Below are 25,466 nucleotides of genomic sequence, written 5' to 3'. Positions count from 1 at the left end.
AATTACACAATAGTCATTAACATTGATTTATTCAAATCTTTCTTTTCTGTGTTTAAATGTTATACGAATAGCAGAATTTTTGTTTTTTGTAGAATGATATTTTGTAAACGTCACAAAATTTCGGACATCTCGTTGAGGAGTTAGCTGTGATTGCATTAAAAATATTACTTCATCTTTGTGTGAAGTAAATGCTCTGTTTTCAGTATTTTCAGAATCCGATATAATTAATAGAGTTCTAGCTCTTCTCTAAAGATACACATCAAATATTTGTAACGATTAAATATAAATTTAGGACATCTCTCCGTAATTATTTAAGATAGAATTCATCTTCATGTCTTCTATTGTATAGAATGATTGGTCAATTTATTTTATTTTTTTATTTTAGTTAGAATCAGTATCTAATATGAGAAAAGCCAAAGCTCAATCATATCGGAAATTTCTGGAAATAGAATGCTAATTTTATACAGATAATTATTATGTCTCAGAGAATATTTAAAGTTGCAAAGTTAAATTTGATGTTCTAGAATTAGCCTTATCCTTAATTTATAATATACCGGATATAACGACTCATGATAAAAATATATAAATATTATTTATACAGATTAATATATACTTGTAATATATATCGTCAACTAATATAGAATTAGAGAATATATATATATATATAAGCGCGTAGCCAGTAAAATATTTTTATTACTCCTATTCTTTGGCAATTTGCTGTTTATCCTTCACAAAGAGATGTGAACAAACACCGAGCCTACTTCAACGCGAAATATAAAAAGAACAATATTAACGAAAGGACTTACCTGCTCTGCTTTTAATGTTAGTTCAATGAAAATCTGCTGTAATTTCTCGTTCACAAAATTTATGCAAAATTGCTCAAAGCCGTTTTTCTCAAAAATCTCAAAGCCATATATGTCCAAAATTCCAATCTCGTATCCGTCCGTGTTTGTTTCCATAGCTGAATTGACTTTCTGTAAAATTATCAATTAATTAATAACAGAAGAACATTGAATATGTTTTTTAACATAATTTTAATTCTGCTGGTCTATTCGGATTTATTTGAACCATAATATAATTTATTTTTTTATTAATGTTTTATTTAAAAACTTTCTTCTTTGTCATTTGATAACTTCGTCTAATTGTAAGATCTTTTTTCTGTGAAAAAAGTTTTTTTTTATAACTTCCTATATAATCACATCAATTCAAACAATATATAATAAATTTGAACAAACCAGCAGAATTAAAATTATGCGATAATTTAGAGTTCAAAAGATTACATTGATTTAATTAAAATAGATATTTCTTAAACGTATTTCTTATGCCAAATAAAAGCAATTTATTCTTTTTAAAATATTAAAAGATGAAATTATAGTTAATTATTTTTTGTATCGATTTTTCTCTGACAAATAGGATTATATAATCAGCGCAAAATACGCGATTCTTCTGTATAATTAAAAAATTAATCATTTAAAACAAACTTTAATACTTTGAGTGTTTTGCCACACCTTAACTAAATAGTCAAAAAGCCTAGCGTAGATATCCTTTGCCAAAGCGTCCCTCGTATAAAGCGCCTGTTCCACATTCAACGTCACGTCTACACTTTCGGATTGACTTCCCCATTTCGACTCGAATTCTCGAGAAATCAATTTGTGTGACAGTTGTTCTGCCGAGATTCTAAAGAGGTAGGCTGGAAACTCGAGAACTAAAAGCATATCCACACATACAATTAGAATCAGATTTTTAAAAAAGCAGAAAATGTAAATAATAATAGAAATACGCGCAGAAATTATATTAAAATTTATTTTATTATCGATCGATTTAGTAATGTTTATATATAATATGATAAGATATAGATAAATATGTTTTATGCGACTTATATACAAAATTACACCGATAAGAGATAAGTTATGTAATTAATCGTTATATTATGTCATATTTTATTTTTTAAGCTGCGTTTCGATATTCATTATATTCACTATCAATGCTGAAAATCTATATATGTAACACACGCTGTATAAGATTTTCAGTATATTGACAGTAAATATCGGAAAGCAGCCTTAATTAGCATGTAGAATAGCTTACATTGTTTATCAGCTATTTGGGAATAATTGCCGTCTTCAGCAAACTGTACATTTCCCAAGTGAAGAATTCCAGCTACTAATCTGAATATATCCATCACTTCTGCGTCTTTTATTCCCATAACACTCAATGCTGTAGACATTAAACAATACATAATTATTAAAGTAACGTATTAAATTAGCGAGGTCTATTAGTAATCAGGAAGAAAGATATAAGAATGTACTGTAATAATTATGGAACATTATACTATTAATTATAATTGCACAGAAATTAATTATCACTGTGAGATACATTTTAATTACGTACCTTTAAGAGCTTCCTGAAAATCTCGCGCATCGTTTGTTCCATCCACTCTATAATTACCACCATAACTCAAATATTGATAATAATCGAGACCGGTCAATCCAAGTTCAGCTAGAAAATTTAAATACTTTTTTATTATCCTTCTAAACTAAACTAACTTTTATTTGTCACCGATACTTTTACGTCTTAATTGGTCACTCACTTTTCATTTCTTGATTGGCGCCCGTCGCTAACTGATAAAATATATGAAAGTTCCGCTCGCCGGGATTATGGCAAGTTACTCTTGATTTTTCCAAAAGAAAATTCGAAATTTTTCCACCGTTTGGCTGACCGCCCGGCCCGAACTGCATCTCAACATATTTTCCCTGAAAATTTAAGATTTTCTTTATTTCTGTTCGAGTAACAATTTTGTCGACTGTAATATATTTAACAAATTAGTAAAAACTAGTGAATCAATTCGAGCACAATTTGAAACGTACAAATCTACTGCTGTTATTGTTCCTCACTGTCTTCGCGTTGCCGAAAGCTTCTAAAAGCGGGTTCGACTCCAAAATCACGTCCTTTACTTTCTGTACCTTCTTGCCTCCGCCACTCACCCTCGTCACGTAGGACATTATGTATTTCGCCGCAACTGTTTTTCCAGCGCCCGATTCACCACTGCAAGATAAAGATCGAAACATAACAAGCACATTTTTGATGCATATATTAAATTAATGTTCAATTAATATATTAAATTAATATTCAATTAATATATTAAATTAATATTAATAATTCAATTAACATATATCAAATTAATGTTCGACTAATATATTAAATTAATACTCGATTAATATATTAAATTAACATTCGATTATTAGTATATTAAATTAATATTCGGTTAATATGTTAAATTAATATTCGATTAATATATTAAATAAATATTTCAAAATATCAAATAACGTATAAGTATTTATTAATTGAAATTTTTATTATCGTAAGATTATTTTAATACAAGTATCGTTTGCTAATTTACCTAATAATAACGCATTGACTTTCGTTGTCGATCAGCATGTTTCTATACATCTCGTCCGCCAGTCCATAGATATGCGGTGGATTCTCGTACGGTGCCTAAAATGACATAGATTTTTATTATGTTTTCTAACGAGAAAAATAGCATTTTCACTCTTACCGCGCCTTGGTATATTTCGACTTCTTTCTCTCCGAAGTATGGCATTTGTTTAAAAGGATTAACCGATACCAATACGGGTCCGATACACGTCTGATAGCATTTTAAGGAACATTTATGAATTATTTGTCACAGTTAATTAAGCTATCTTAAAATGTCTTTCCAAAATTATGCATTTTACGTAAAAAAGGATACAAATATATAATCGTCCATGTATCTCTTTCTAAGGTTCTCGATGATGGCATCCTCATTGATCTTTGGTAGAAGGACCATATCGTCCACCCCGGAAATTTTGACATTTTGACTTTGCCAGTGGTACACCTAAGGATAAAAAATAAATTTATTTTGATTAGTGAGACCTGCACGTTTGAGACTTTATACTATCGCGAATTTATGAAAATTACGGACTCAGCGACACACGAGAAATCGACGAACGTCGCGGATTGCGAATCCAATTACAATTTCTGTGTCGTGAGTATCAGAAGTGCTTATTCGCTCTGACGGACGTTTCACGGATCGTCGATTCATCGATCGCTTCCGCTCCTCTTTCAGCCCCTCGTTCAGTCCAGCGCTCTTACTATGCCCTTTTAACGCAACGGCTTATAATAGATACTATATACTTGGACATTAATGTATTACTTATATATATATAGCATTTTTTAAGCAGACCTGTCAAAGTTCGACTTTATATTGCAAGAGACGCGTTCCAATATTTTTTATTCCGTAAGTAATACTCGTAAGTATCTTAAATTTATTTAGTTTATTGGGTCACTGTAACAGAGAGAGAGCAGAGTCAATAAAATCACAAATGTTGACATAAACTTCTACTCTCTGGCATTTATAAATAATACTAAGAAAAGATTTTAGGTCGAAGAATTCTTCGACATAAAATCTTCTTTCTGTTTTATATCCTCTATTTACTTTAGAGTGCTTTTCAATAAGAGACATAAATGACACAGTGATCATTTTTATATTCTTTTCTTTACGACCGTTCTTCCTCAATGCTTTTGGATTTCTTATGTATAAACATAAGCGCATTGAGTAAGAACGATCACCGTAAAGAAAAGAATGTAAAAAAAGTGGCGTGAATAGGGAAGTCCAGCGTGTGAAACGGAGCATTCTCAGTTGCACATAGCGCAGTATAAGAGAACGCGAAAGAAATCGTAGTCAGCGTACATGGTGATACTTCCGGTCGAGCGATTCTCTTTCAACAAATTTCGTATATAGTATCGAGTATAGCGTACAATGTCGCGAGACGAAGCTTCTTTCGTAGCTGCTCTAGCGAGCATCTCCATCTTAATTGCATTTTAAACGATCGTTTGATACAACTCACCGAATTAACGGATTAATACAAAGAATTCTGAGCGTATTATATTTTTGTAAAGCATAAACTGCAAATTGATGTAGCTAACATATTTTATTTTTATGATTTTCTTTTGATAAAATAAAAGTCAAAATAACTATTTTGTCTAAATAATTATTTTGATTTTTTCTTGACTTTCGTATGTTACTTGTAGTTTTTTGAAAAAAAAATGTGCAAGACACAAATGACCCAATCATAGGTATTAAAGATCGATTATCATTTTTTTATCTTGTAGAAATATATAAATATATAAATATATGTATGTATATAAGCTGTTTGTAATATAATTTCTTTCCCCTCTTTCTAGAATTAAAACACATCACTATCGATTCGCCATATGCCACCTCGTTAACATCTTGGTCCAATTAGTAATGGCGAAGCAACTATGCGAATGATCTCGTAAACCTTGTAAAACCCACAATTAGGAAAGTTAAAAAGAGGAAAGATGAAGAAAACGAGATTTCGTCAGTACGTAGAAAGCGACAGGAATGTCATTTGTTCAGCTAACGAGATGAGAGAGAGAGAGAGAGAGAGAGAGAGAGAGAGAGAGAGAGAATGGTCACGCTTCCGAGTTTCCGCTTCTCATCGTCGCCATTTCGACGACAGAACAGACGAATTTCGTTGACAATGGAGGCGTGTGGTAATCTTACTATCGAGTTATTTGATCGGCGGGGCTGTTATAGGGTCAGCTAATTATGACCGATGGGGCTACTGACCGCGCGATCGATCGCATAACGTTCTCTGTTGTTGTGTCCAGCCGAGGTCCGCGTCCGCGTCCGCATCCGCCGTCCGCGCGTGCCGGCCCAAAGCAGAGGCATGATTCCGCCGCGCGGGCGCGCCGCTGGCCGCAATGAAACTGTTCGTTCACCGCAGTTCCGCCGGCGCGGCGTGGTAGCGGTCAACGAGATATCGCTCTATTGCTCTGTCGCGGATATCGATCTTTCCGTCACATTTCGCATGGAAACAAATTTCACACGGTACATCGTTATGTAAGTTGTTTATGTTAGAAGACCAACTCGTTTTATTTTCTGTTATAAACGAAATCTAGGGTCCATTTCCATCAATATAAATTAACTTTAATCTAGATTTCATTTACTGTTCATCTTTTTCTAATTCTTGGATCGACCAAGCTGAGGAATATATTAAATCAAGATGGAGTATAATAAAATAAAAATAATTTTATTATTTTTAACTTACATATATACATTATACATATAAATCAAAATGTAAATCAATCGTTTCTAATGGCTAGTTTCAAAGTGATCTACATCCATGTAACGTATGCAGTAAATAATAAACTAAATTTGAGTCAATTTTCATACATTTTTTTTAGTTAAATTATTTATCTCTATTGTTTTAGTTAAATTAACGTTATAATGAATAGAAGCAATGGCGATCTATAGAAATAATTAAAAACTCAAATTGGGTATAATATTACACATTATAAATTTAACAATGTAACAATTGATTATAAATGCTGGACTAATATAATTCTATTTCTGACTTAATTTTTTGAAAATTTTACAAGAATTTAACTTAAAAATACATCAGATATATACTTATTGTTTTAACGAAATGTAGTTCTTTAATGAACGCATCTTGCTGTTTTTTGTCGATTTGCAATGACATATATTGCCTACGACAAATCGTTCATTGTCAGCCAGATGATAACATCTTCTATCTCCTGTTATCAATAAGTCGACAATATCGAATAATGGATTTAAATCGGATATATCACGCGACACATGTGTAGATATATATAAAAATCATTTTACAATGATGTTATCTACAGATAGTATCCGATAATATGTATTTAAACAATGATATTATAGTATACAGTATTTCACATTTTGAAAAAATTGTCTCGAAGGAAGAAATCTTATCCAACGAAACTTTCTTAACTTGCTTAATTAGAAACAATGGAATTAAAGCGGGAAAAAAGAATTAAGCGAGAGACACAGAATCTTGCATAACGTATAATGCTTAAGAAAATGTATCTTCATTTTCTTCCTTTCCATGAAATAAAAGACTCTGAGTAAGTAGTCGATTTTCTTATGCCCCCCCCTTATATGTTGTGCTCCTGTCCCAAAAGTCTTTTCCCGATAACAATCCGACACAGAAAATAATTGTTTAAGTTTACCTGCCTTTTTAAATCTCAGAAATAGTTTTGTGACTCATGGCAGGTGGAGACGTCCGTTGATAGAGAATGCGCTCGAAGATCATTCTCAGAAATATTATCTTATGGCGTTGTAGAATTAATGTGGGGTCTCAAATGTTAGTACGTACGAGAGACCAGACAACTCGGACAACAAGCCGAACACGCGTCCCTTAACTTTGTTACCGGTTACCGCTTGCATCCTTCGGAACAATTAACAATGCCGTGATTATAAGCACGCATCGCAAGGACGTATATGCGCTATCGTTCCGTTAGACTCATATTTGCACATCTCTGATAACGCGTTGCCTAATCACCTCTGCGATAACGATCTCTTTTTTGGCGAGAGTTATTGTCACGAACGTCACGAAATTTCCAGCGATCGAGAATGAAGATTGAGTGTGCGCGCCGCACATCACTCTGCAGTTGCTTCTAACTGAATCGAGTTGAAATAATAGATTCAATTAAATTACGTGACTGTACATAAGAGAGAAAAGTATTTGGTATTTGTGACTACAATTGCATGGTAAAATAATTATAGTCAGGGGCTTCATTTTTACGGTTATTACTGCCTGCTATAATGTCGGTGATAATAATTACATTTTAATTCTCTCGAACATGAAAAAATTGTACTATAAATTATAATAATTTCCTATATTAATATAGTGAAATATCGAGATATCAATGTTAATTAAAATATTTCTATTCAGTAAATGCAATCACAATTATAGTGAAGTTCATTACTTTTTATGTGATAATAGTAATTAAAAAATGTGTTGAGAAAAAAACTAAAGATTTTTTTTTCAAGTGAGATGTGTGGCTGTTATTAATAGCAGCATAAATTGACTAATTTGCACGGTTAAAATAACTGTAAATATAGTTATCCCAAAAAATGACAATAGTTAAATTATGATAATTATATTAGTTAAGTCACAACTGTTTTTTCCTCTCAGTGTATCATGATGCGTATCGTTATAAAAGAAAAAAGAGAAGAATTTCGAGTCCCATCACATCTTAATAAAAATCAATTCTCTGATGGCTCTTTATAATAAATCTACCCTTCTCCATCACGTCTCTTTAAATAAATGTTTATCGATCCCTACGACGGAACGCCGCAAAAGTCATAACGTAAATGCAAATCATAACAGGATATTCCATTATATCGGTCGGCGTACTCAATGTGCACAACCGTAAAATTCCCAGCGCATAATAACAGTTGTAAAAGTGTTGTCAGAAGGTACGGAGGTTACCAATACGCGTACCTTATCGGGAGAGCTTTTAAGATACGTCATTACACGCATCAATGACGATTCTTCTCTCTCCCGCCTACTCTCTCCTTCTCTACTATATACTTTACACCGTTATGATCGCTCTGATTTCCAGAATTGGAGATAGTCGGTTAGATATCACAATTGAAGAGAGTTTTGCCTTGTGAATGAAATTATCGAGTGATGTCGCAATCGTCATGAAAATTGGAAGAAATTGCAGTTACAGTATTATTGCGAGCATCTCCGGATTTCTTAGTTTTGTTATAATGGCAAATATCTGTTCTAATCGATAAAACGTGCAACTTTTTCTGGAAATACAGATGTATATTCGTCGGACTGTCGAAACGATTAGAAACAATATACCTACATCAAACATTAAAGAATATAGATGATAAAGTAATTTGTAAAAATATAGAGATTCTCCTTGAAATCCGTCCTCAACAATCGCCAATGCAATTGTCAACGTCATTCAGTTCAAGATGCACTTACATACAGATGGCAACGTCCGGTAAGTATATGGCGACCGTATGACGACAATCGTTTCTTTAACCGTTCGAGCCAAATAGAGATCGCCTACGAAAGCCTCTCATCCGAGATGTCTACCTCGCTTTCGAAAGTGAGAGACGGAGTCAGGAAGAAGAGGGAAAGATACAAACTAGTTCAACGAACCTGTCTTAAAGTCCGTCGCGTCGCATCGTGGAAAACGTGACTCACAGAGTGTGTGAGCACGCGAGGTGTAATGCCGCATAATCCTGTTTTGTAAATTTATTAGGCAGAGTGGTTGGAGTGTGTGTATTGCATTGAAAATTCCGATCCGGCAACCAGGCAGTTTTACCGTTTGACAGTGCGCAGAACTTATATCTTTAACTGTTCTTCCGGAGTTCTGACGGGGAGTCAGCTATTAAACTCGATTATCAATCTCTTTGTTAATAATATCAAACAATTCGTTTTTCTTTATGTCTGTATATATTTGAATTATTCTTTTTAAAATGTATTCATTACATACTCAGAATTTTGAATATGTATATAAATTTTGCTTCGCGATCGAAAATAAGATTATTTCTCTCAGTTGATTTATTCTCGTCGGTCTAATACAAATTATAATTGTCAAAATATACTTAATTATTCTTAATTATTTATATACAAGTTATGTTCTATTTTTATACGATTTACTACTTTGCCATTTTGGTTCCTTGAAATTAAGTCTTCTGATTGACATAAATTAAATTAAGTGTCTTTTAATTAATCTAAATTGAGTAGGTCTTACAAACAGCATTAATAGCTGTGTTACAGATTTTGGCGTCAATTTCGAAAGATTAACCGTACGCATGCCATTAAGATTTCCAATGCCGAAAACATTAAGAAATATTAAGATTAGAAGGTAAAGATTATTATACTTGAACGTGCACTAAATATAAAGATTATTAAAACAACATTAAAATATTCTGATGATCTGCAAAATGCAGTATTAATAATTTCAAAAATCCGAATCCTTTGATGATTAATGGATATCTTGGAAATGATCGCTCACCGATCCATATATATTAAGTACGTCATCGACGTAACTATATTTTCTCTCGAGGGTAATTTACGCGAGCATGTCCTTGCACGTATACAACACGATGGTGGTATTCAATGTAAAATGGGGTAATTATAGGTTTCCAATTAATTTGAAAGTCGTCTCTAATGTCTTCCCCGATTCGTGAGCGATGAAACGTAACGCTGCGTTACAAAGATTGCACTTTAATTAATGAGAATAATCAATCGTCCTCGCTTCATGAAAGTGTTTCCTGCATCACGTTCGACGTTGAAGCATTTTAGTCTTGCCATTGAGCCATAAGAAAATGAATCACTTCCCGTTCACGAGACAAAGAAAGGCGGGAGGCAAGGAGACGCATTCCCGACACGACCATCACGCGAAGATCATGAATTCCAGCAATTCTACGGTCGCTCGCTCCACATATATACATTTGTATAGGTATATATATTTATATCTGACTTTTCATTCTTCGCAAGATTGACCTTCACACAATTTTAATTTTGTAATTCAACACACACTTTCTTATTATCTATAACTATAAAGACTTGTGCACAATCAAGTTAAGCATTTAAAAAATTCTTTAAAAAAAGATTCTTTTTGCTTAACTCGATTATATATGCACAAGTTTTTTTATTTAATATTCTTTACACACACGCACACACGTTATATACGTATAATACTTATGTCGAAGGTAAGAACTTGGATGGGGAAATTTCTGACGTTCTCTCTCTCTCTCTCTCTCTCTCTCTCTCTCTCTCTCTCTCTCTCTCTCTCTCTCTCTACAAGATACTTGATCATTATTCACGATTCGAGAGTCAAAGCGGCACGAGACAATCTGGGCTGAAATTTAAAGCTTACTTTGAGATCAAACTGAATATGGCAGAAACCTCAACGGGGGGGATTTTCTTCAGAAGAGAAAAGCTACACAGTTTGTGAGTTATGTGGTTTATTGATACATCGTTAAATGCATTGTAAGATACTTAATTAAGATACTCACAGATAACGCAGCTTCTTTGAACATATTTATATATCAAAGTCTTGATAGGAATCCATAATTTTACAACACGATTACACGAGAGAACATTGTATATTCCTTTAATATTCTTTCGACCAAATTTAAATTCTATTCTTGTATCATGTTTAGACAATTGTAAACATTTTTTTTCAATTCGTGTAGACTTTTAAATAATAATAATTAAATAAAACACAAAATTATACTTTTTAACGATAATAATGCGAGTCTTTATCTATTTAATATAATAATACGGTCTCTCTTCGAAACTTAACGTTCCATCTCCCCTCAACATTTCAGACAAATTTCAGTTACTCAAAGCTGAAAAAAGTGAAATCAACGGCACTGTTTCGTTTGTTTAATGAAATATTAAATATATTATCTTCAATTACCATGTCGTTAAAGTTGAAAAAGAAGATCCACCGAAGTCGTCACCGGATAGTATCGCCTAAGCAATAAACAAGCAATCTCAACTGCTTCGAATCATGTCGCTGATACAAATGACGCACGTGACACACCGCGGCGAGGATGATCACCGATCGCTCAATCAACTCTATATCTCAAGGCAAAACGCCGGGATCGGAAAACACGCGTGCACGCGTAACCCACGCACGGTCGACGTCGACGGCTTCGTAGCTCGTCGCGGACTGAACTCACTGAACAACTGAACGAGTACGGTGAGTCACGGGGACACGGGGTACCGCCGCGGCCGTATCGCCTATCGGTGGCATCGGTGCCGGGACGCGGACGCACTCGGCAGACTCGGCTTGGCTTGGCACACGCTGCTTGCTGCTTTTCTGCTTTTCTAATGCGGCGTCTACAATGAGATTTTAAGACGTTAAACTTAAGCTTTAAGCCTTAAGTCTGAAGAAATTGACCAATCACAGTCAAATGTGAGGAGAATAATCGACTATGATTGGACATTTTTTTACGGCTTAAGGTTTAAAACTTAAGTTTTACGCCTTAAAGTCTCATTGTAGACGCCGCTTTAGACGCGCAACGCGCAACGCGCCGTGTCCACGATGTGCTCTATACAGATAAATACTTACTATCGGCAAGTTATAATTACTTGTTTCAACTATTTCAAAAGTTTATTCACATCCACAAATCTATCATAAATTCGTCCAAAGTGCATCAAATTTATTCAAAATATATTCTGAATTCAATAAGTTTCATATTTCAATCAAGATTATTAAATAAATTCGATTTGCTGCTTTCCAACAAGAGACAATGCAACAACGATCATTTCGTCTTTGTTTAACAGTGGCAAATAACAATGATATTATTTTACTGTGTCACACATTTTATCATCCATGTCTCTTATTGGAAAGTACCCCAAATAAAGTCGCTTCTTCAATCAAAAAATTTTATAATATTCTTTAAAAGAAAATTAATTCTCATTTTATGTACATAATAATAATAATAATTTTTCTAAAACTTAAAATAAACATATTTTAAGATTATTATCAAGAAAATATTCTTTATCGAAGATAACCGCTTACTTAAATGGAAGAGAAAGTGAATTAAACAATCACTTTTCTTAGCAATAAAGTGATATTTTTCTCTGTGCGAGGAATCTATAGATTCTGCACGCCAGCTCACGGTGACGGTATATCCTCCCCTCAACTCTGTGAGTCGCGTGTATAATTTTAAACGTATCGACACCACTTTATACAAATTTCTTAATTACAGCGCGCGACCGGCGCGACTAGCTGCATCAATCTTTTCTGCTTTTTACCTCGTGATGGAGTAGATCAATTTGGCTTTCGAGAGACTCGCGTGTAGAAGAACGTCGGATTAAGTCGTGAGAGATGTGAGATCTCTATTTACTGAGTTTATTAACTTGTCGCGTTTGCTGATTTTTTATCAGTGAAACGTTGGTGTCGCGCGTAGAAGTAACAACGACCGAAAGGGGAAATCGGCTGAATCGGCATACATCTCAACGTGAAAGTTGACTCTCGATGCTTATTGATGTTTGTATACTTTTGTATTGATGTCGTAGTGACAACCGCCAACGGCCGTTCCGGTATTAGGTCCTAGCAAAACATCAATAACAGGTGGTACTCACTCTCCTTTCACGGGCAGGTGTAGCCTACGTAGTCTTCTCTCCGTGGGATTGCCAAGCAGCGTTTGTAATCCAAGGCCGTTGTTAATTCACTTTCCACGGATAAACTCGTCCCAGTTTCGCGGGACGCGGTCGCATGATCTTTGCGGCGAGATTATAGCTTTAAGAAATTAATATCTTTAGAGACCCAGTCGTTAGCTAACCCTTCAAAATCGTTCGCAACTTTACGCTTGATCGCGAAATTAATCTCTCGTTAAATCTTTCGAGTGGAATCTAACTCTACAGAGTGAAATCTCATTCTTAAAAATTGATCGAGGCATTCTTTTTCAACATTGGCGCAATTGTCAGTCTTTAGAAATTAAATTCCACTCTATAGATTTTAGAGAGATATTTTTGGAGATCTCTAGTCGTATAAGCTACCGCTTAAAAATCGTTCGCAATTTTACGCTAATTATCGCGAAAACGAAGGATTGGTATTATTATCTATGAAACATACATTTGATATGAGGAAAAAACGGCGGTAGACCACGATTTTTTAAATCACGACACGATGAATCACAATTATATCTGCACATCGCATTATGCGGTCTCATTCGTGATGTTATATTAACGAAATGATATCTTCGCTTTTAAACTGCGCGCGTGACTAACTAAGGCGTTGTTGCAATTTTTTGTTATCATCTTTACCGATTAGATTACTCTGCTGTCAACTTTGGTATCTCTGTGTTAATACTATGTTACTATTTTCAATAAGAGTACTATAACGTTTAAGCAAAATAAATTTGTTAATTTCCCGGAAAACCAACCGATGTTATTTGTCGTCAAAATAACAGCTTGTTTCCCGAGTTATACATTTCACGATTGTTTTACGGCAAAGTTTGAATAACTGATTATAATTATGGTTACAAAAGTTAATGCTCAAGTAATGTATCATACTTAATTTTTATCCGCTGGAGGAAGTTTAAATGTAGGAATCTGCAGTCCGATTTGCTGTTGAAAGGAAGCCACAGAACTCTGGATGATATCCTATTAATAATATTTCACTTGGCGCGTTGCAATGAAATGTTTTGTTTATTCATGCATGCGATACAAAATTTCAAGAACTAACAGACCAGGAAAAAAACGCACCCCTCATACGACTACAACTGTTTGCTACAATTTGCAAGCGTACAAAAAGTGTACATACGAATGGAGATTGTAGAAAGATTATCATCGTTATTTCGTTTTGATTAGCGCAGAGCTCCATTCTCGTCATCACGTCGGCCGTTTTTTTTTTAATTAACATTGCATTTACACCCAACATCCACCGTCACATTTGTACACAACGTAGTATTTAGCCCTCTGTTAAATTATTCCTGCAGTCGCGTCCGTACAAAGATTCGATTGAAATTCACTTACGTAGCAGCTACAGCGAATAAATTACTCTCTTACCAATTAGTTATCAAATAAATATCTAACGAATAAATTCCGAGAACCTCAATAACTTGACTATTAAAAGTAACGTAGTAGGCTAGATGTACATTTACATGAAGATCCGCACATTTCGGCAGCGATATCAAGTAATTACAATAACAATTGACGTATAGCCGTGTTCAGCATCAAGTACGTACATACGATCATCGATTTGCGCGCCAGAAAAGTGTTACGAATTTTACGGCTTAACGAGAAAACGAATTTGGGATTTTACAGTCGTGCGAAGAACAAGACGAATTGTTTATAAACGCGCAATGTACGCAATCAACGCGCGTTATGTTATGATTAATTTATAGAAAGGACGAAACGTGGCTTGCAACAATGTCAACTGATGATACAAAAATCTTATTGATAATATGAATATCATAAAAGGGAGATATTTTAACGTTGAATTTTCCGCATCTGCGCAACTACATCATACAACAATTTCAAAATATCGTACACATAATAGGATTATATAATCTCAAAAGAATTTGAATTCCAATTTTTCCTTATTTATTAAAAATTAAACCAAGAGACTGTTTATGATTTATTAGCTATCTCGATATAAATTAAATCTTCGACTAATTTCCCAAATTATAGAATCAAGTTACTATTATCAATTATAATACGTCTGATACCACACAAATTCGTCACCGATGCGCGATAATTACGTTATCAACTAGGTCTAAATTATTGAAAACATATGTTACTTCTATATCTTTTAGACTCCTGCGTATTGCCTGTCTTCAATCGTTGCGCAAAGACCATATAATCCACTAACGTTTAACAATTTTAACATTATAGTGAACCTTTCTTCTTCTTCTTCTTATATACAGCTGCGTATCGTCTATAATAACTTAATTTTATCGGGGAAGTTCTGAAAAGTGTATCGCGCAGAGGCTGTGCCACGTACCGACAATCTTGAACACTCACAATATCATTCCGTTCCATTCTTTGCGTCGAACAATTGTCCATATTCTGTTCTTTGGACTTGTTGCATTTTAGACCGGGTATCTACTTAGTTTTACTCTCCGAAGCGCGATTGTTAATAATCGAAAGTCACGATAATTACAAGCAGCAGTCCCAGTCTGATTACTTTATACGCTTCTTGAAGAGTATATGGAAATTGAAAGTAGTTCTGTCGAGACAAACTCTCGGATATTATATATAATCTTAAGTTTATTATTAGTTCAGTTATATGAATTTTGCTGTCAAGAGAGTAGCCCTCGGAGAGTATAACAAATGAACATGGCATCGCAAACAATTTTTTTTGCTCATTTGATGTCCATCGGATAATTTCACTCACTAAAGTTGCTTGTGGAGGATCATCCAGATTTGGATTAAAAAGTAGCAATTTTCCGCATTTTAATCCAAATGTTATCGTTTAAAATTTCTTCTTCTTTTTTACATTGATTTGCTCAACGAGCGAGTACTCTTAATTAATAACTAGAATTACATTATATTCAATTGACATCCGTTTATTTATACAATTAGCTAGCTTATCGCTTACGACGCTTTTCTTTTCCAACGAAAAGTGTTTGACCGTCAAACGAACCGTGATCTTCTTGCTCGAATTAATGTTCATTTACATTATCCAATTTAAGCGAATTAAATTTTGATTTAAGCTGATCTCATCCCAGCCGGCTTATTAGTGAACCGCGGAAGTTCGTGAGGTACCACGTGCCGGTCCGAAATGCTCGTTTTCCCTAACAACGCTAATAATAGACTAGAAGGGAGATTTTGCTTATCACTCACTTGGGAAAGATCAAAATCTCACGAACCTCCGTTGCTTTATTAACAGCAATATCGCGTCTCGCACAGTTACCACTCTAATTTCTAGAGTCGTCTGTACTTCGTCGACGACATGTTCCCCCCTTTTCATCAACGTCGAAAACACCTTCAAGTTGACAAATCTTTCAGAATCAATTTCAAGAATTTTGCGATTTCAAGAATCTATGTCGATAAGATATAAACAGATTTCGCGGACAGAAGGGCGCCGCCATGCTTCGACACAAAGATCGACAGGAGATTCATTAATTTACTTAGCTTCTGTTTCATCTTTTTCCTCGCGCCACCCCATGTTCGTTCAGCTTAGGGCGGATTTCGAGCGAATCGAATGACACGAAAGGGTGTAAGATAGCGTAGGCACTTTTAGGAAAAATGGCTGACAGTATGAGGCTGCGTGTCCACTCGAGAGTTAGAAGTTCTTCTTCTCAAGTGTCAACTGTACAGTTCTAGGATTAACGGAGATTCTCCTTAGTCAGTACATTTGTTCAAAATGGGGATATAAGACGTTTATTAATCTTTAGGATGTCTCTTATAATATATGATATCTAAAAGACGTCTTAATGATGTCTTAAGTTCCGATTTTGAACATGGTGCTGTCTAAGTCAAGAGAATCGTCGATCATTTTCTTTAGGAATTTTATCGACAGGAAATTTTTGCCGGTTTCGATAGTAAAACGCTGGAGCGGACATTCAGTCTAAGGTGTAATAAGACAAATCAGGACCTACTCATATAGACGAAAGTATTCAGATAAATATGCAAGTATACATTTTAGTATACATACAATTATATAGGATTTAAATAAACCGTGTACAATCTTGTGCAGAAATAAATAAATAATAAGTTTATAATTCTTTTTAGAATTCACTTATAAATTTTTTATCTTAAAAACAGAAATTAACATATACGTGCTATATAAGTATCTAATTTGTTGTAATTCTGTTCGAGTCTTTTTCGATTTATTTGTCCGTACGTAAAACGCGAGGATTAAAAGACAAATTTTCCCAAAATTCCTTATAATTTCATTAAACGCGATATATTCGCAAAGGCAGATCCTGATAGATCTCACTTTCATAGGAAAGACATGTCCTTAAGATGTATACCAAGAATTTGCACGCCGCGATGAAGGATGTTATACTCTCGCGATAGAATAAGATGACGAGACAAAGTGATTACGCACATCAAGCGCACCTATGTTCGCGCACATCCGAGAACGCAAAGGAACCGACAGCGGATCGAAATCAGCGGGGAACCTCATCAATTTAATGCTGTCACACAATATTCACTATTTTCGTACTAGAGCTGCACGCATATAGCCTACAATTAACTACGAAACGATTGCTTTTCGTTGACGGTTTAAAATAATCTAAAGTTCCTATAAATAGTGTCGCCTCGTCAGTGACTTGTATATATAATATATTACATATTCGCCTTTGTGTATGTATGCTCTTTCTTCCGTCTCTTCACTATGTTAAAATATTTTTATTTTGTCTATTATACTAGCGCGCATGTAGCTTTATGTTCTTGCGCGGTTCTTCGAGTTATCCGCCGGGGACACACGTGAAGAAAGTTTTGCGAAAATCCGAAGAAAGAGCACTCCTATCTTCGTTCTTTTCATAATAACACGATAGGCCATTCGATAACCATCATTGCACTATGTATGTATACATAACGTCCGTCCGAGTCCGGAAGATATCACCTACACCGAATAAAATCGGGCTCTTCTTATAGCCAAACTTTATAATCTGTCTTTTTGTTTTCAAATAATGACATGAATAAAATATTGTAATACAACTAACGCGAAATATTACAATTTCATGTGATATATTTATTATAACGAATTTTTAAAATCAAGTTAATGCTATTTTTAAGATGACTCGATCGTTAATCATGATCAACAGATTGTTTTTAGACATTGTAACTGTGTATGAAGATATATTAAAATTTATATTACATATATTCCAATGTATTCAATAAATCAATTATTAACGTTTATTAAACAAGTATATACTGCGATTATTCTTGCAAAAGAAAATTATTTCATTAGCCGAACTTAATATTAATATAAGATAAATATGTTGGTTTTATGGATCTACATTCTGCTGAAGTAGCAGACAAGTCAGCAGCGACTGGCATAAACGAGTTAAATAATGAGAAGTTAAATAATGAGGAAACTTAATAAAATAAAACGCGTGGTTGTAAAACGCTTTTCGTAAAAACAATAAGCGTATTACAGTAAAAAAAAAAAAAAAAACGCATAAACACAGTTTTATACATCCCGCTTACATCTCGATTAAATACAATCTTTGTACAGTTTCTTTTTTTATACAGAATTCCGATTTCCTATCGATTGAATTAGAACTCGGAATGCGTTCTTCACGTGAGATTCGAACCTCGGCTGATCCCTTCAACGCGATATTTCTCGTCTCTCTTCTGCTTCCGGTAGCACTTGATCTTTTCGGTCCGAAGCACTTACGTTCGTGCGACCAAGTTGCGACGCGATAGCGTGCAACGGGGACAGGGAGGTAGGGACGAAGAAGGGAATGATAGGAAAAGGAGGTGCATGTTCTTTTTTCCGCGACTTGTGGACCATAAATACTCTCAATCACAAGTCCATCCTAGCAACTTGGCACTGAAGGGAGAGCGAGCTACACGATGACGTAGGACGACTTCGGCCCGGTTATCTTGTCACATCAGAATAGGCCGAGCTTGGTCCGCAGGAACTCCTTGATCGGAACATAATATTGGCTCCTTAAGGCCACCATTTCCGGCGTCTTACGCAAGCTGTTGAACAGCGTTGTGTCCGTCTCGAACACCAGTACCGTCACGATGAACAGCACCGTGATCGTCAGCATGAACGCCGGTATAAAGATCTTGACCACATGCAAGCTCCTGTGTTTGATTTTGCCGCTAGCCACGCGTCGGACGCCCTGATGCTGCTGCTGATGATGCTGCTGCTGTTGGAGGCAGAGCTTGGAATTTTGCAGTTTCTGCATCTTCGGTACCGGTGTGACCGAACGGCTGTGCGGCTTACCGGATGCGTCCAACAACTGGCTTTCTGACGAGGAGTGGTCGAAGGAGTCCCTGAAGTAGTAATCGTTCGCCTCGCTCTCGTGCTGACCGACTGAAACAGAAAGGACGCGATCGATGCTATTGAATGATTGTGTTAGCGAGTGACTTGTAAGGGACGAAGACGTTACACGTGCGGAGTTTTCTGACGATCCCACTCTGAGGTTTCAGGATCGTGTTCGTGGAGTTAGCTGAGTTTTTATGACATCGTAAAGTCAACTGAAATAATTCTTTTATTTGTAACGATTCACTTCCGTTTGTCTACTCGAGTACAATGTTTCTTTTCTTTAACTCTCAAAAAAGAATTCGATATATAGAACGAAAAGTATAAATGTAAAATCTCGAATAAAATAACAGCTATTTTGCGATAAACTAATTCAATTATATACAAATGACAAAGAAATGTCAATACGGTATATAAATATGAAGAGATATCTATATCAAGAAATATAAATAAACATCTATATCAAGCGTTTTATATTACAATCGAATTTAGAAGATGATAAAAATAAAATAATTCTCTTAAATATCTTCTGGAACTTGCAAACCTGCAAATATTTCTAACAAATCCATTGTTATAAAAACGGAATAATTTCTATTACCTATATAGAAAATGCTATTTGTGTGATTCGTTGTTACAATCTACTCATTTGATCGTTTAATTAATAGATATACTACATGTTATTATTTTTAAAATAAAATTAGAAAGTTATGTTAGAAGAATTCGAAAGGAAACTTAAAAAGTATTTTACGTCTAATCTCATTCGAACTGTAATTTTATTAAAAAAATAATACATAGAAAAAAAATTTCGTAACAATGGCCCGTTCGGGGAAGAGTCATAGCGAATTCGGTTGGACGTATCAGTGCATATTAAAACCGTATACTGATTAATCTGAATCTAAAAGTGAAATGCAATTATTTTTAAGATACATATTTGTAAGATACATATTTTATTTAACAGCACAATCAAATGTATTGAGAATTTCACGGTTTAACTTGTATTTATACTTATATTAAACACTATATCTAATACCTTTACGTTAATTTATGTTCCACAGCTCTAATACGCACCAGTGAGCAGTGTGAGTCCAATTGAATTCGCTATTAGATTATTGATCTCTACAAACAGACTCTGCAGAGGAAATCGACAGAAAACTGCTTTATGTGAATTTACGTATGCGCGTGCACTCCTGTAATCATCGTACACTCTCATAATTGCGATCGTCATTTTATCAATTTAACCATCGTACTCGGGACTTGGCTATATAAAGGGAATCTTTCAGTGACTCCTAAATATTCGAGATATCCAAAAAATGATTCTATCCAATAACCAGTTAGCAAAGTACGATGGTCGAAATATCTCGCGGATTCACTTATTACGTGTCACGGATTCAGGGGCAACGTATCGGATGTGTCGGTTTGTATACGTTAACAGGCGCAAGCCCATGCAGACCGCAATAGTCGAAGCGTAACATAAAGGAAGACGCAAGGTAACAAAGCAGAGTCCAACTCCAACGATAACGACGTACACGTAAGAGTACAGGAGAGGCGAGGTTTAATACGCAACTATACGCAATTGACAGAGGAAGAGACAGAGGGAGGAGAGGAAAGAAGAAGGAAACGGAAGCCCTGCATTCGTTTATGCAGCGGTTAACGCACAAGTATTACTTGTTATTCACCGAGTGTTAAACAAGGATTAAACGATACTCTCCGCGCTAACCGCTGCATAAATGAATGCACCCAAGGTCTTTGACCTGTTTCATTGTCCTGGGGTCTTCGCGCTTACCTGCTGCCTCCCGTTGTCCCGAATGATCGAATCCATTCGACAGTCCTGGCCTCGCGGCTAGATTCGCGCAACCGTTGGCGGTCTTCGTCGTCGCTTCGCGGCCTACCTCACCGTCGATCTCGCTTACCTCTACCCGCGTTTTACCGTCGTGCGCGGAACGCACGCTTCTTACAGGGATCCGTCCGTTGGCGCTCGCCGGCGCCTTCGAGCTCTTGATTATCAGGGCGGTCGACCGCACCACCATCGGGCATCGCTCGTTAATCAGGGCGTTAATACGCTGCCGCACGACGTGCTCGACGTCGTGGCCCGCCAGCTCCTCCGAGCCTATCACTATTTTCTGACTGTACAACGGTTGCGGTCGGTTCAGCGTGCTCTTGGGAAATTTCAGTTTGGCTTTCGCACGGTTTGTGGTGATGGTGTTGGAAGTGGTGATGGTGGTAGTGGTGGTGGTGATGGTAGTAGTAGACGTGTGGGTGGCACTCGCATGCGTATCATTTTCGTCTACGGCTAAAAGAACAGAAAGAAAAGGAGAAAACAAATCAACCGAAGGTTCTAAAAAGCCAAAGAAGCGGCGGCGGCAGTCCCGTAAAAAAAAAAGAGCTTTTTCTCGGTTAGGTTACGCGTCGCTTATAAACGCTCGATGCATGATCGACATTTATTCTTCGAGATTAAGCGGGCAATGCGAGCGATCGGAAATTCGATTTACTTCAATTTTTATACTTAGAATTCTTCCTTTTACATAAAAAAAAAGAATAATGAACAAATGTACTAATTTTCGAATTTTCCAATTGTCTTCTTAGGTATAAGGGTACTTAATTTCAAATCGATAAGGATGTAGGTACCGAAAGATTATCTCGCTCTTCTAAACGAGAGAAAATTTCGCATGTTATATGCTTCGTCATGCACTAATTTCTGTCAAAGACTAAATATTTTCTCTCTTACTATAGTACCTTAACTTTACATTACTCGCGTGGGATATTTCTGACATTCTAACTTTATATCTTAATTTTCGGAGAGCATTCCTTTTTTATAATTTAAAATTAAATAAAAATTGATATTTTCTATATATCCTTCGGATATATAGAAATAAATACAAACAAACTTTTTAAATTGTGGAACAATTTGCACTAAATATGTATAAACAGCGTTTATACATTTAGCGAATTTATAAACTTGGGAGCGTTCTAGATATCCTACGTGAGTAATAATGAGTTAAAACTACTGATTTGATCGTTGATATCTGACTAAAAATATATATTTCTCCTTTATAAAATTTAAATGCAAGTTTCAAACAAGCTTTTAACAGATTAATATATCGCTGTTTCATTATTATATCGTGTACTCATGCGTCGCGGCGATGGACTCGAATGGACCAGGAGGCTGAACAAGATTAGGGAATTCAATGTTTCAAACAGGAGAAAGAGAGAAAGAGATAGATAAAGAAAGAGAAAAAAAAGATAGAGAGAGAGAGAGAGAGAGAGAGAGAGAGAGAGAAGGAAGAGAGAGAGAAAAGGTGTAAAGATTATTAGATCCGTTAACTAACCGTTGTTTCTTCTGGCGTGAATCTCTTGGTCCTCGGATACAGTCTCCAGAAGGGGCAAGGTATTGTCTGGGCAGTATGGCGAACTGAGGGGAACCCCCGCACCGCCCTCCAGCATCCCGGTGCCATCCAGGCCCGCACTGTGACAGCTACGTGGTAAGCTGGAATATCCTGAAATGCGAGAGAAAGCAAATTTGTACAGTTCATACATTAAGTGATTGCATTTCAATTACTTTACAATGTACCTTTCAATTTTATAAAAAATCACGTCGTTGCGTAAAATTATGATAATTAAAATCCCCAACAAATTCCTAAATTTACCTAAACGTCTACCATTCTACAGAAAAATGCATACTTTGGTGGTCCGTGTTCGCGAAATTACCCATCTGCAGAAAAATGCGAAACACGCGTTTTTCTGTACAATGGTAATATCGTGAACATGGACCACTAAAAAGCGACAGTGTATGCAAATTACGTGGCGGTGAAAAAAAAATTACTCACGTATTTCGACGAGATCCTGGCTCGGTGTGCTGGGAGTCGCCGGTACACTGCTGGCCTTTCTTCTTAAACACGTCGTCTGGCAGCGTTGTATCGGCGGTTCCTCCTTCCGGAGTGGTCCTGCCTCCTCCAGAACTTCCCTCTCCGTTCTTCCGGTATATTTAAATTTGTATCCCCACGAAAAGATAGAGCCGCCACTTACCACCGGCGCATCCGACGCCCTCGGCAAGCTGCACACAATCAAGCCGTTAAAAGTTACTCGTGATGTTCTATATACTGTACGATCGATAATCAACAATTATAAATATTAAATATTTACAATTATAAATATTTAGGTATATGTATAATACTTTATATTTTAATCGATATCACGTACATGTACCGTTATTTGCAGTAACAAAATGATTTTATTGTAAACCTCTTAGCGTCCAAATTCTATTATAATTATAATATTTACGTTGCTTATGTCGTCATTACAATTGTTCATGATTAAAGCTTTCGAGGAAGATTAAAAACGTTTGCTAACATTGTTTATGTAATTGCGAATTACAAATTTAAGTTGTGCATCAATATCCGCATTGGCTGTCTTTGGCATTTTTCAATTTTTTCGCTATTAAATTTAATCTCAGAGTCTCTCATATATTTATACATTTTATTTAATTCGATAAATATTTGCAGCAGTATTATACCACCGTGATAAAGCGCTTCTGAACGCGTCTCTTTTAAATTTGTTCGAAAAGAATACCGTTAGGAGCGATTAATCAGCTCGTTTGGATCATCAGACATGAATTTCATTCACTTGCACCGGCGGCGCCGCGCCGTGCGAACAGGCGCGGCATAAATATCGCAAGTATCGAGAATAGGCCTTCACTCGCACTGAAATCCAACTATAAGCAGAGGATTTATGCTCGCATAAATCTTGGTTAATTTACTGAGCAGAATTAACCCGGAGCAAGAGTGCGCTAGTCCCGTGACCGAAATCGCGTTCGCTGCTGTGGACAACGACAACTCGCCGAATTTCAGTGGAATCCGCAGGAATTTGATTCCCCTTGTGTGTGTTGGTAATACCTCTATATCTAATTAATCAGATCGTTTCCTCTAATGCGTTTTTCACGTTTAATTCCAAATGCAGTTTTATTTAACGTCTACAAGAAATTTATGTTTTTTCAGTCCATCCGTTGTAGACAGCTGTTATAGTTCTTCGTATAATATAACGTCGTATTGTTCTAAAAAAAAAAAATTGGTAATCAAAGCTGAAACGAAGCTGATTTCCTATTGCGAATTCTATCTTGTGGCAGGCATCAACGTTGCAAGTTGCAACTGTACTTTAATTATATGGATGACAGCCAAATTACCCTGACAAAACAACGGTCGTTTACCGCGAGCGATTTTAACCTTGTTTACCATTTCTAATGTGCATTCGAAACACTCTGACAGGTATATCTTCAACTACGAGTAAATAGACCAATGTCAAGATTGCATGCAACTCTCCAGTAATCCTTTGATTCCATTTATTATAATGACAGAGTCTTCCAAATCTTCATTTCGATGTAACTTCACGTAGAGAGGAATATATTAGGCGGATTTAATATTCCTGTTTTGGTAAAAAAATTTCGAAAAATGGAATCGTCTTTTTATTACGAAAAATACAAAAGACCCTGTACTAATTATATATGGGAAATTATAATTATAATTATTGAGCCCTATTATTATCTATGACACCCCTTGTTCATTACTAAACTAAAAACTAAACTCATTTTACCGGGACGCAATTTTCCGTATAATTAGTGTCTTTTAATTGATTTTGACAAATTTACGCAATGTTGAGAACACTGAACCGTAAACATAGATCGAGTTGTCATTGACAATATACGTTTATTCGAAAGTAGTGTCACGTTGTGTTTACGCGACTGTAAAATTGATTGAAATTCGTATAGGATGATATTTGACGAACGAAGTGTCCAGGGCAATTTTCATTTTAAATTTGACATTTACTATATATATGGAAATATTCACTTTCAGCACAAATTCACTTAAATGACACTCGTAAAATTGCAATGTTCGCTACATACAGATATATCATGTACGAAATGAAAAAAGATATGTTCGTTGCTGAAACAACCTTCTATAAGAGCACAAGCGTACGTTCGGGCATCCATCAATGCTCATGGTAGAAGCATTAAATTTGGCCGCGCAATAGCAACGATAAACCGTGCATGTAAGTGTCAGCAATATTTCCGGAGGTCGGATGCATCTTTTACAGAAGCACTGGAGCTACTTTTACGGCTCAGTTCAATTACTTATGTTGGAAATTTCGGAAAAGCCACACGTACGACGTGGCCAAAATGCGAAAATGCGCCGGAAGACATTTTACAAACT

General features: G+C 35.7%; 2 protein-coding genes across 6 annotated transcripts in view; both read right to left on the bottom strand.

Annotated features, from left to right (window-relative positions):
- The window catches only part of LOC108760816 (unconventional myosin-Ie), a 36,040-nt gene extending 24,518 nt beyond the window's left edge, over positions 1-11,522 (bottom strand). Inside the window, exons 1-10 of one of the 2 annotated variants that reach the window (XM_018507032.1) lie at positions 11,281-11,522; positions 3,746-3,871; positions 3,554-3,643; positions 3,398-3,492; positions 2,865-3,042; positions 2,588-2,750; positions 2,389-2,496; positions 2,086-2,214; positions 1,509-1,705; positions 807-974 (exon numbers count right to left, since the gene is read on the bottom strand). In XM_018507032.1, the coding sequence (XP_018362534.1) occupies positions 807-974; positions 1,509-1,705; positions 2,086-2,214; positions 2,389-2,496; positions 2,588-2,750; positions 2,865-3,042; positions 3,398-3,492; positions 3,554-3,643; positions 3,746-3,871; positions 11,281-11,283 (1,257 nt within the window). In that variant the 5' untranslated portion in view covers positions 11,284-11,522. Of the gene's footprint in view, positions 1-806; positions 975-1,508; positions 1,706-2,085; positions 2,215-2,388; positions 2,497-2,587; positions 2,751-2,864; positions 3,043-3,397; positions 3,493-3,553; positions 3,644-3,745; positions 3,872-5,563; positions 5,592-11,280 lie in introns of those variants that run through there. The other variant, XM_018507033.1, reaches the window with a different exon arrangement.
- A 6,723-nt stretch (positions 11,523-18,245) lies between these two features.
- Frmd5 (FERM domain containing) overlaps positions 18,246-25,466 on the bottom strand; it is a 33,965-nt gene continuing 26,744 nt past the window's right edge. For 3 of the 4 annotated variants that reach the window (XM_018506843.1, XM_018506844.1, XM_018506845.1), the window contains 4 exons: positions 23,091-23,317; positions 22,593-22,760; positions 21,050-21,556; positions 18,246-19,317 (listed from right to left, as the gene is read on the bottom strand). In XM_018506843.1, coding sequence (XP_018362345.1) covers positions 18,887-19,317; positions 21,050-21,556; positions 22,593-22,760; positions 23,091-23,317 — 1,333 coding nt within the window. In that variant the 3' untranslated portion in view covers positions 18,246-18,886. The remainder of the gene's footprint in view (positions 19,318-21,049; positions 21,557-22,592; positions 22,761-23,090; positions 23,318-25,466) is intronic. The other variant, XM_018506846.1, reaches the window with a different exon arrangement.

This window comes from Trachymyrmex cornetzi, unplaced genomic scaffold, assembly GCF_001594075.2.
Source record: "Trachymyrmex cornetzi isolate Tcor2-1 unplaced genomic scaffold, Tcor1.1 scaffold23, whole genome shotgun sequence".
In the NCBI taxonomy this organism is placed as follows: Eukaryota; Metazoa; Arthropoda; class Insecta; order Hymenoptera; family Formicidae; genus Trachymyrmex; species Trachymyrmex cornetzi.
Note: the sequence above shows the minus strand (reverse complement) of the source record. Positions and strands in the feature narration are given on the sequence as shown.